The 12486-nt window shown below is 42.3% G+C and overlaps 1 protein-coding gene across 1 annotated transcript in view; it reads left to right on the top strand.

The window, feature by feature from the left end:
* The first annotated feature begins 280 nt into the window (after window positions 1-280).
* Window positions 281-12486, top strand: part of ZDHHC20 (zinc finger DHHC-type palmitoyltransferase 20) — a 44108-nt gene continuing 31902 nt past the window's right edge. Inside the window, exon 1 of the mRNA XM_054164495.1 lies at window positions 281-489. Within this exon, the coding sequence (XP_054020470.1) occupies window positions 372-489 (118 nt within the window). The 5' untranslated portion in view covers window positions 281-371. The remainder of the gene's footprint in view (window positions 490-12486) is intronic.

The raw sequence follows: 12486 nt of genomic DNA on the forward strand, positions 1-12486 counted from the left end.
GACCTCAAAAGAGAAACAGTGAGGTTTATGACTGGGGAGGATCCCGCCCATAAACAGCCATACCAGTGCAAACCCCACGACCGCTCCTATGAGGGAGTTACCCTCTCGCCTCCTGCTCGGCAGAGGGCGAGGGGCGGTGGCAGGAGGCAGCGAAGGGCGGCGGGACGCTGAGGTGTTTCGCTGCCCGCGGGAAGGAGGCGGTGGCGAACGCTGGGGCCGCCCCTCTCCCGCCCACTGCGGCCCGCCCAGGGCCGGCCTGCCTGCCCGCCCGCCCGCCCGGGACCGGCTCCGCAGCGGCGGCCGCAGCTGCAGCCGACGCCGCCGGTTGCAGCGCCGGCGCTGATGCCTCCTGCGGTGGCCCGGCAGGGAAGATGGCGCCGTCCCACGTCCTCAAGTGTTGCCAGAGGGTGTTGGCCTGGGTGCCCGTGGCCTTCATCGCCCTGGTCGTGGCCTGGTCCTACTACGCCTACGTGGTGGAGCTGTGTGTGTGTGAGTGTACGGGGAGGGTCGCGAGCGCTGGGTGCGGGAGGATCCCTCGCCACCCGCCTCCTCCGGGTCTCCTGCGCCCTGGCGGGGTTTCCTTTCCCTTCGCACGCCTCCGGCTTGCTTTCAGGCGGGCAAGAGGAGATCCCTTCTCAAGCGCTTCCTCCGCGGCTGGCTTTACCTGTTGTCCCCTCGCCTCAGGCGCCCTCCCGGGGCCGCAGCCGAGGTCGGTGGGAGACCGCCCTCAGGCGCCTCACGACGGTGGGCTTCCGGCCCGGGCCGCCTGTGGAGGAGCGAGGGACGGGAATGGGGAAGAGGGTGTCCAGGCGCTTCGCTTGGAGTCCGGTCCCTCAAGGAGGCGGTGAGGAGCACGAACTCTTCAGGGAACCGTGCGGGACGGAGACCCCGCGGGGGCTGCTGGAGCCCTTGTGTGGTCTGTGCCCCTCATGCCTCCGCGGGAGAAGTTTCCCCTCTCTGTTTTTTTGTTGGTAATCTGCCTTCCTGGTGTGTCAAATAACTCCTTGGTTATCTTCTGTGTGTATTTATATCTCTTCCCCCCCTCTTCCCCCCGCTTCTAATGAAGAAGCGCGGTGTCATTGAAGTGTGAAGTGTCTGAAAACACCGCACTTAAGCGGACAGGGGGAAGGATTTAGGGCTTAGGAGATTTTGTCAGGCCGCGTCAAGACTTTCTGGACCGAGGGCTCAGCGTTATGTAAATCTGACCTGCGGGCAGTGTCGGTCAGGATGATATTTACCCTTTTCTGTGTTCAGGAGGCAATTTCAGTTCGGGCAGATGTTGGCTTTCTCTGGGCACGGCGAGCGCAGTGGCACAGTGATGCGCTGTATTTGTCAGACGTGGTAAAACTTGGAAGCAGCATAGGAAAACTAAGGAACGTGTTACTGAGCCCTTGGCATGTTTAAGTAAGGAAGCTGAAATGAGGAAAAAAAAATCAATCAAAAGTACGGAGAACTGTTTTAAGTTACATATAGGTCTCCCTGTCTGTAGCTCCATGTGTTCCTTGCTATTTGGGTAAAATACATGCTTTGATATCTGTAGCTAGAAATAACAGGCTTGCATGTATTTTGAATCTGGGCAAACTTGTAGAGATCTCCTTTCATTACAAATAATGTTACTTTTTTTTTCTGCAGGAGTTAAGGGGTTTAATAAGTTTTCTGAATGCCCGTGGTATTTCACAGCCTTTTGTGTGAGCTTTACTTTTGTGGACTGGAACACAAACCACAGGCAAAAAGTTTTTTGGACTTAAAATAGTAGAAATTGTAAAATAACACTTTTGAGATATTACATGTAATGTTGACAGGGGATTCCCGATGTGACAGTCTGTCCAAACTTTTCAGATTAATATGGTTTAGTTGTGTGAGTAAATTGTACTGGCTTTCTGGGAAAACAGTGCTTGAAACTATAAACAAATTTTAGACAATGTTTAGTAGTACTGGAGGTCTGGGGCATGGGTAGTTACAGTAGTCTGAAAAGGGGCTGCATGACTCACATTTTGCAGGTGTGATGTGAAGGTTTACTGTACCCATTACAGTCTGGTATGACAAAAGGTACTATGCATTTCTTTTCTTGCACAAAGAACAAACACTCAGAGATTGAGAGACTTGCTCAGGGTTGCACAGGTGATCTCTGGCTGAATGGGGAATAGAACCTCGACCTCCCAAGTCCCAGCTCTGTGTTTTGATCACAGAGTAGGTTAGGGATAGAAGAGGTTCACGGAGCCCTTCTGGATTCATTAGGGTTTCGTTTGTGTGAAAATTATTCAAAGAGTTGGCTCCTATTTATGCAAGCACTCTGGCATCTATAAATCTGGTTTCTAGATACCTGACGCTTTTTGCTTGCCCATCTGCTTTATTCTTAATGTATTCTTTTTTTTTAAAAGTGGTAATTTAGTAGGAAAATTACCAATTTTTATTGCTGCCACTGAATTTTATAGTTGATACCTGTCTAAATCATACTTGGTGCCCCAGAATTTTCCTTTTCTGTGATTATTCTTTGCTTGTTTTCTGTTGTGTGTTTTGGATCTGGGGTTGTTCGACTGCTTTATCGTAATGAATTTTATTTGCACTTCTGATAGAAGGTCATCTTGTCCAGGGATAGGAAAGACAGGAAAAGGAGGTTTGTGTTGAGGGTTTTTTTGGTGGTGATTTTTTTTATTTAATTTTGGCATGCTTTTAAACTGCAGCTGAGTTCAAACCAGCATACAGAGGAACACAGGGTTTTCTGTTTCTCCTGGTAGGTATGTTTACTTGCTCTCAGTGCTCTTTATGTTTTATTTTGGTTTGAGAACTGGTGTTCTATGTACTGTGGAGAAGAGCATGGATGTGCCCTTAGTGCTTTGCTAATGAATGAGGTGATGCTGGTCTCTGCAGATGTTTGCGTGTGGCGGGTGCAGAAGCAAGGCATATGGCTTGTTGCACGTGTGTGGCTTTGGCAGAGGGTACAATATGCAGCTGCTGTGTGCCTGGCTAAAATAAAGACAGATGGAGAAAGGGAAGCTTTAGGAAAAAAGGAGAGGAGACACAATAGAAAATTTCAAGTACTGAGAGGAAAAGCAAAGTTGAAAGCCCACAGACGCAAGTGTTTCTTCAAAGCTTATTGTTAAAGATTAATGTTAGATTTTAAACCTAAGAAGGAAACAGGGAGAAAACAGCTGCTTGCACCAGCTATTTCTTCTTGTGTTATTGTTGGGGTTTTTCTTCTCCTTGGAATCCCTGCTCGTGTATTAAAAGCTAAACATTTAGTTAGTAGATCAAGTGGAAGTCAAGCTTAATGTAGCATCATAAAAGATTCCTAACAAAGTAGAAGATGGTAAAATTTGGGCTACTTTCATTGCGTCATCCTTTTCCTTTCAGTTTTGCTTCTCTGTTGCATGCTCCACCCTCCTCTGTTGGGGTGCTCACGTAATGCTCAATGACTTCCTTTTGATGTTTGATGAACTCAGTCTTACTCTATAATTCACTGCTAGTATGTATTTACTTGGTTGTGCCTCTTCTATAACCATATATTATATAACTTACATACTGGCTGTAAACACTGAGGAAGACTGGTATGTATAAGATAAAAGGAGATTCGTGAGCTAATTTCTTGGTTTCCTCCCATGGAATCTTCCAGCATCCTTGTGCCTCTCTGAAGCATTGCTTTTGTATGCTGGCAAACACTGGCTTATTTAGACCATTATTGGTGTGTAGTTGTGATCCGTCAGGTATATCATCTAATAAGCTGATTGGAAAGGTGAAAACAGCCCTTCCCCAGCAAATGTATAGAAGTTGAGGGACTGTCAGCAGAATGGAAAAATTCTGTGAATGTGTGTAACTGAAGGAACTGCAGAAGACTGAAGGTAAATCCTCATTTAGATTTTAAATGTTTTAAAGTAGAAAAACATGAATGAACACTTTCTTACCAGATTATTTCTTCCTTTCACACGTAATACACCCAGAGCTCTGTTTGCAAGAAAGCACACAGAAATCCACGAGGGATATTGTAAAAATGCTTTTCATTTGTTTAAAACCACTTCATGTGTTCCTTCTTGTTATCAAAACATGTTTTGCTTTTAACACTGCTTTTGTAAACAATGGCTGTATTATGTTGTTAGTGAATTGGACTGATTGTGTCTGCTTACCACATCCGTCAGAAGCTCAGAAAGAGTGGAGCTCTTCTCTCGTGGTTCATTTTGTGCTGACTTGTATCATTACCCTTCCCAGCCACTTTTGTAGGTGATGGGCTGCTATCCAGACAACGTTCAGAAGACACTGTTTTCATGGAATTGTTTTGGTTGGAAAAGACCTTTAAGATCCTCAAGTCTGCATGTAGTAGTAGTTGACAGATGTAGTACCAGTTGGTGGGTGAAGTTAGCTAAAATGCTATCAGAATTTGGTCATGAAGTCTGCACTGCGAAAAAGAGAAAGAAGTTAACTTTGGTTGAGTCATCTGTAGATCATAGCTAAGGTTTATTGGCTAGTTTTATTTGAAAATTAAAAATTAAAGCATTTAAAATGTTGTTCAAGTCAGTGTTTCACTTCTGTAGCTTTACTATAGCTTACTATATCTTCTAGAGCTTTACTTCTTTAGAACTATATGTTCTGAAAAGCACAGTCCTGGCTCTTCTCCTGGGCCAAGAGTTGTAAGAAAAATTACTTATTTTATGGGTTTATTAGTCTTGTAACTGTATGAGTGTTTTCATGCCTCAAACCATTGAAAGTATAGGAAAATGTGATTTTGAAAGCTATAGGAGTAGTTAGTTGTGTTTTTCCATAGTATCTACTTTCAGAAAGGTTTGGGTTAGGGCAGAAGACTGCAGTAGCTCTTGTCAGGAGGAAGACAGCTCTGATTTCCCCAATGCACAGTCCACATGAGAAGCACGTGGTGATATGTTGTAATGCTCCCATTTGAAGAGACTGTTACATAAACAGAGGGAAGGTAATTCCATCTGCCTCCTCCAGAAGAAATCTCTACTGAAAATGCTAATGCAGTAGCTATCAAGCAACAGCAGGGTGATGTTAACAGCAGTGTGTCAGTAACTTGTGATTTCAAACTACAGAAAAAGCTGAAGTCTCAGCACTGAAGTGCAACTTGTGCGTGTTAAGCATGCACAAACCATTCCCATAGGAGAAGACAGTTAACCTTTCAAGAAAAGGAGTAGCAAATTAAACAGGCTAAATCATTAGTAACAGTTAACTATATTTACGTGCCTCATGAATTTCAGAACAAAGGCACTGAACTGCTTTGGATGCACTTAGTTGTAGTCTCTCAGCTCAAGCATGCATATTATGATCTTAAATGAGAACATTTCCTATTATTATAGATAAGTATAATTCTTATTGCAGTGCTCAGTCTGGATACAGATGTATTGGAAAACTAGATGCTCAGCTGGAGTAGAAAGATTATCTTCATATAGGGTGCTTCTCACTGTATGAGTTATATCAGTTTCTAATGGCATGTGGGCTTGTGCCCTTTATGTGGCACAAAATCTGCTCCCTCAGCAGCTCTCTAGTATAAAAAAATTGTTCCAAGAGCAACAGAACTAGTCAGCCTGGTTTCCTGGGGAGTTATCTTCTATCTGCTCTTCCTACTTTTCTGCCAGCAGAAGGATTCCATCCCTCTTCTCACTTGCAGCTCTTTACCTGCTATGCCCACCCCAGCCCTCTATTGTCAGTTCTCCCTTGTATCTGCCAAACCATTCCTAACAGTTCTGCAGCAGCTGGCATCTTTCCTTGATTCCTGTTTACCATTGGTCAAAAGGAAGTGTAGTGACCAGTTTGGTGTTGCTTAACTTGCCAGCGGGCCAAGCAGAAAATGAGTGCCTAAGTTCATAACAGCTGTTTCCTAACAGGGATTGTGGGCTTGTCTCTTCTACCCATCCAACAACTTTGGTGAAACCTACTGACGTGTACTTGGTGTCAGTGGTGTGAGATCTTCACTGAGCTTCAAAACTTGCCTGAAACTGGTCTGCAGGCATGATGGTTTTGAAATATGGGAGGCAAATGGCTTAAGGAAGGCAGGTTGTTGTGTAAGTGTCTGAGTCAAAGCAGGAATTCTGCTTGTGGTGCTACTCTTTTGTTGTAGCTGTGATCACTCTTTGCTGCAGCACCTCCTGATCACCTTTTAGATGTGGACTACAATGCTTTTGTTCTTGGTTTGAAAGATCTTGGATAGTATGAATATTTAAGATTATGAAAAATAACTTCTCTCAAATTTTTCTCTGGTGAAAACAGTAGGAGCTTTGTGTATGCCTTTAGAGTCAGAAGAAGGAACTAAAAAGTCACTTTCATTTTTGATCAGGGGGTTTATGTTACTTCAGCACTTATTAGTCTAGTGTTCCAACAGACAGCTGTGTATAAATGGACCAGAATTTCAAGTGTATGTTTTCAGTAGACATAATTTTGAGGTCATTGACTGTCTGCAGACTGGGAACTTCAGGTTCTGCTGTCTACTGAATTATAAGTAATTTAAACATTGTTCTCTATCAGCTCCTATTTTTGTGGGTTAGTGTAGACATGCTGTCCATAATCAAAGAATTTACAGTGTTACATAGATACCCGAGGTGAGCTCTTCTACACCTGCAGCAGGTGAAACAATTAGATGGCACTGTACCTGCTTTTACTTTGGAACTTGAGACTGCCTGTGATGGAAAATGGGAGTGGGAGAAATTCTAGTTATCTGGCTAAAAGTGCACTTGCACATGCTGAGGCGTCATGATGTTCTTTTTTTTTTCACCCATTCAATACACCAGCATTTAGCCAACTCTTTGTTGAACAGTCTCTTTCAAATGGTAAGAATTTATGCTGGTTTAACATGTATTTTCTTTACAAGTGTTATAAGCTGTGGATTCCTGAGTTTCCTGAGGCAGCTTTTATGGAGTTTTCAATTCAACCATTAACTCCTCTCCACCTGGTCCCTATTCTTCCTGTAATAGGACAAGATTATCTCTTTTTCTCTCATTAGTATGTATGAAATGTAATAAAAGAATTTGGGAAGTTGCCACAGGCCACTATTTTGAATAAGATGAATCTCTACCAAGGTGAATCAGGGGTAGAATGGATAATGAGACTGCAACAAATGCATTTGTTCTTCCAGACACTTTTCCAATCTGACCTCTTTCCACTGTCACTAAATTGTTTTCTGTGGGATGAGCTGCCCTGAGTCAAAAAGAAAAACTTTGATTTCCTCCCCCCGCCATCCACAGTGCAGTACCTCCTCTGTAACCTTTGCCTGTTTTGTCTTATCTGTGCTAAAAATCAAGTTCCTCCTCTGCACAGTATTTCAAGCCTCTACTTTTCCTTTTTTTTTTTTAAGACCAAATGGCTCATCTGTTCCTTATTCATGTTCCCGTCTGACTATTAGAATTTTCTTAGGGGATTGTGGAAGAGAGCTGGATCACGAGAACAGCATGCTTTCCCTTTGCAGTTTCTGCAGCACTCTCTCTGATGCTATATATGGTGCAGCATTGTCTTATGATTAAAATGGCTCCATGCTTCACATCTGTGATTTACAGAGAGATAGAGGGAGGCATGTTCAGGGAGGCTTTGTATGTAGTGTTTTAGTTGTGCATTTTGATACGTATTTGTGAAGTGCTAAGCAGGGAGATAGGCTAAAAAAAAAAAAAAAAGGCAGCTATTTGGGAGAATTTAGATTAAATTTCATTTGGATTAAATCTAAGTAACCTTGAGGGGAGCAGATACAGTTTGAAGAGACCTAAATAGTTATTTTATGAGCTGGTTTGCAGTTGTGGTAGACTTAGAACTCTTATTACATGCCTCAGCTAACTGCCTTGTCATATCATGTGTGCAGAGAACCTCTTACTGTAACAATTTTTGTGACAAGTTGTCATTGCTTTTAGGTTTGGCAAGTTTGGATTAAACAAACAAAAAACCCAAACAACTGAGATGTAAATTGAAATGTGATAGCGATAGGACTAGGGGGAACGGAATGAAGCTGGAGGTGGGGAGATTCAGACTGGATGTGAGGAGGAAGTTCTTCACCATGAGAGTGGTGAAGCCCTGGAATGGGTTGTCCAGGGAGATGGTTGAGGCCCTGTCCCTGGAGGTGTTTAAGACCAGGCTGGATGAGGCTCTGGCCAGCCTGATCTAGTGTAGGGTGTCCCTGCCCATGGCAGGGGGGTTGGAACTAGATGATCCTTGTGGTCCCTTCCAACGCTGACTGATACTATGATACCATGAAATGGAACCCCAAACAACAAAATGTTTCTATTCTGTTTTGAAAAATACCATGTAACTAACCTGGAGGGAAAGTTTTGTGGGATTTTTTTAGGTTGGGTTTGGTTTAGTTTGGGGGTTGTTTTTACAGATACTGTAAAAAGGATGCAGGATATAGGATTTCTGGGGGGGCATTTTGTGTGTGTATATCAATTTAATCTAGTGCTCCTTAAGGTTCATGTTCGTTTGTTTGGGTTTTTTTAAATAGTAGTATTTTTAAAGGCTTGAGTTTAACCTAGTAATTGCATACAGAGGTATTACTTTCTGTGTTGTTGGGCAGATACCTGCTGAGATAAAGCTAAAGCAGCAACTGATGCAGAGGGTAGGCTTGAATGTTTTTTAATAATTCAGAATTTAGACAAAGGGAAGCTTAAACACCACTGACCAGTAGGTTCAGTAGCTTTCCCTCTTTTGCATAGCTTTTTTTCTGTTGACATTCTCAGACTTGCCAAGTATCTTAATGTTTCACCCTACTTCCCACACTTTCAGCAAGCCACACGGAAAAACCTTTTTACCAAGGAGCAGTTAGGAAGGACATAGGCATCTGTTTGTGGCAGGAACGATTGTCTGTGCAAGCTGCTAGGTGCATGCAGGGTATCAGGAGCCATGCTGCCATGCCTGGGCTGCCTGATTTTGTGATAGCCTCCTACTGTGTGACAGTGCTCTCCTCTTGCTGCAAAGCTTCTGCAGTTTTTAGGAGTGGCTGCACCTCCTGACCAGGAGGCAGTAGGTTTAAGGGTCTGAGTCACTTCATACTTAATCTTTAGGTGTTTAGAAGTAATCACTTTCCTGATAAAAATTTAATGTGGTTCCTGACTTACCAGTAGCTGTAATTTCTTGTTCTTCACAAATACTATTCTCTGCCAGTGTGCCACATTCCCCTACTTCACCTGCAAATGTACCTGTTCTTGCAACTGTGTTATGATACATCATATCCTAGGAAGATGACAGCAGAAGTAAATTCTCTTAGTAGGTGTCATGCATGCATCAAACTCTTACTCATTTCTTGCTAGGCAATTTGCTGGTCCTGCAGTGTTACATCCAGTGGTTTTCCAGGGCAGCCCTAACACATCTCCAAGGTGTAGTAAACAGCACTGTTTCTTCTCATGGCACAGGCTGCATTAGGACTTGTAGTATTTCAGATGACCTTTTTACAAAGTTCTGAGTTAATGCTTTCCAAGAATATGTGGTGAACTGTAAGCAGGCAGGTGAACTCTCAGGATTTTACTTCTTTATTGGAAGCAGTATCTACTGAATGAGAGAGCTGTATGGACAAATAGGCTATGCTCCTCTATATGTTTGCCTCTGTTTACTCTGGAGCCACCCTTTGTGGTGGCTGGTGAAGTCTTTGTGCTGTCACTTTTCATGTTACTAAGTGATAGTAGTGGATAGTAGCAGATGGTATTTAAATGAGACCCAGTGCAACAAGAACATGACCTCCTGATCCTGTCCTCTAGTCAGAACTTTCCGTCCTGTTATCCCTGATGTTTTTTTCCCCTCTGCAGCACCTGGACCTTTTGTTATGTTCCTAGGGAGTCATTGGTTATTTTTTCCTTTTTGCAAAATGAAGGAAGTATCTTTAGCTATAGTCAGGGTTTGTCCCTAGATATTCTAGTTCAAGGTTTAATGAGAGACATTTTGTTTTGCAAAAAAAAAAAAGAGTACGGAGCAAAGCCTCCAGCATCAAAAGATGGCAACGTTTGTTGTCAGTGAGCTTAATAAGCCCTATATGGGCTGGTTCTGTAAATCACCATGAGATGTCTTTGAATCATTCTTAATCCATGAGTATTTTAAAAATAAAAAATATTTATTAATATTACAACACCATATGTTGAAGATAGTAATTCCCCACCATTAAGCTTTCCCACAACTAGTAGACATTTTGTCAAAACAAAACTTCCTCAAAGGGCTCTATTCCGAAGCTTGCTATTATCTTATTCATGTAAATTACCTTTCTGACTGCTATGTTCTTAATGTGTCACCAGCAGAAAATTAGCTCTTCTCATCATAGGTAGTTCCGTGTTCAATCTCATGTGCCAAATACCAATGAAAACTAACAAATTTAATCAAAAATTTTGACTTAAAACTTCATTTGAGGAATCCAGTGACCTACTGCCTGAGAGGAGGTCAGCTTCCAGGGCAGTTTGATTTCTCCCATTACCTGATGAACTTAGCAGCAGTGAAATCCTTCTCTGAGAAAAGAGTGCCTAATCCTTTGCAATGAGATTTACAAGGAGATTTTTATCCACGGAGTTTTGCAAGGAGATTTTATCCTAATATTTGAGGAAACACTTGTTGCAAGCAGGGCCGGTAAGTAAGGGGACAGCTGATTTTGGAAGAGTGCAAAGCCAAATGCAAGAAGGGTGCCTGATTAACAAGGCAAATCCCTATTGTGTGCTGACAGTTCTCACCACTGGCTGATGGTTCATGTCTGCAGGTCCAGCAGCTGTGTCTGGAGTTTTTGTTCTCCAAGAACTGGCACCCCTGCTCTCCCACTGTCACATCTGTGTGGAATACCTAAATAAAGACTAAGACTCTATATTTGTCTGTCTAGAGTAGAAGTACATGGATTTACCAATAGCATCCTGAGCCATAAGACACTCAGCTTTGACCTTAATATTCAAGGCAGGGATTGACTGATAGTCACAACCACGAATTAGTGTGGCAGGGAGGGGGGAAGGCAAAAAAATTTTCTTAATTACCTGAAAAAATCTATTATGAGAATGAATTTTGTATTGTTGGGTTTTGAGTGAGTGGGGGGTTTGGTTTGGTTTTTTTTCTCTTTAAATATATTGATGGTTTCTAGTATTACCTTCAGAACATCTAATCTTGTGCAGGGTGTATAAGGCAGCACCATACAACATCTGATACTAGCATTCTGTCAACACAAGCTGATTATCCTGTTTGTTTCTCCTATCTCTTGCAAGTGTCCTAGGAGTGTCTTAACTACCGAACCACTGGAGTTACTTCTGACACAAAAAGCCTTTTCACATATCCAGACACTGGCGTGTAGTGTTACTATGAGCTTGATCTGGCCAGCCTGAGTGTAAATACGCCTCCTTCAAATGTAAATGTAATTAATTAATGGTGTGGACACAGGCTAGCTCCACTCAAATGCTTATGAGTTTTCATGCCTTTCTGCCTATTCTGTTCTTTCCTGCTCCCCAGTGTGCCCGAGGGAATGCAGCTAAGTGACTTGTGCAAGTAAGAGCTCTCTTTCTCCTTCCAGAAGAAACCGGGCTTCTTTTTTTTTTTTGGCTGTGTCTGATAGCTTAAAGGCAATACTAGAAACAATACTAGCAATGTAGCACTTCCAGACTACTGAGTGATAAAGCTATTATTGTTATAAGGCTAGAATTTTGGGGAAAGAACTAAACAAAGTCTAGTCATTTGTGTAAGCAGCCAAGGAAAGTCTGTAGAAGTACTGCTTGGGTTTAAAATCCATCAAAATGTAAATAGAATGAGTAGCAGCAATAGTGAAGAAAATCAAGTTACATCTGGTTTCTTTGGTGAGTTCTGGTAAATTGAAAGTGAGTAGTGCTTCTCAGGGAATAGGGCTTTTCAGGAACAACAAACTGGGTATGTTGCTGCAGCTGAATGTGCAGAAGAAGCCTTTAGTTGTTTGGACCAATAAATCTCTTAATACATTTCGGTTCTCAGTGTGGATTCATGTTTGGGATAGTATGTTAAGACCTGGCAACACTTGATCCTGCATGCTAAGCAAGTGTAACTTTGGGGTTTGAAATGATTTAAAACATGCAGACACCCTCAGTGAGAAAATCCTTAGGACACTTTCAGTGTAGTTTTGGAGAATATTATGCAGAGGCAGAAGTAAGAAGCATCTGTAGGATTTTGTGAATTCCAAAAGTCAGCTACCTTTGTTGCTGTGTGTCTGAACCGTGGAAGTGGTGGCAGAAAATTTACTGTTCCCAGCACATACAGCAGAAATATCTCCACTTGTCATAGCTTAATTCATTGCTAAATGTAACTCAGTACCCAAGGAGTATCCTGCATTGATTATGCTAATTTCTGCTGTAGCCCTGTTTGTATTTATACATGTACTCACTGCACTGAGGGTGAAAAGACCTTGGCTTAATAAAAAGGTCCATTATTACTCTGATAAGAGAATGTTTTTTAACAGAAAGCCTCTGGGTGCTCTAAATTACATTGTTATTTTAAAAGAATTGTGTTAGTATTGTTTTAACCATACAACAAATCATAACAATGGCTTGTAACAAATAACAGAGAAGTTCTGCACTGCAGTGTGAGCTG

The sequence above is a fragment of the Dryobates pubescens genome, chromosome 10 (genome assembly GCF_014839835.1).
Source record: "Dryobates pubescens isolate bDryPub1 chromosome 10, bDryPub1.pri, whole genome shotgun sequence".
Taxonomy (NCBI): Eukaryota; Metazoa; Chordata; class Aves; order Piciformes; family Picidae; genus Dryobates; species Dryobates pubescens.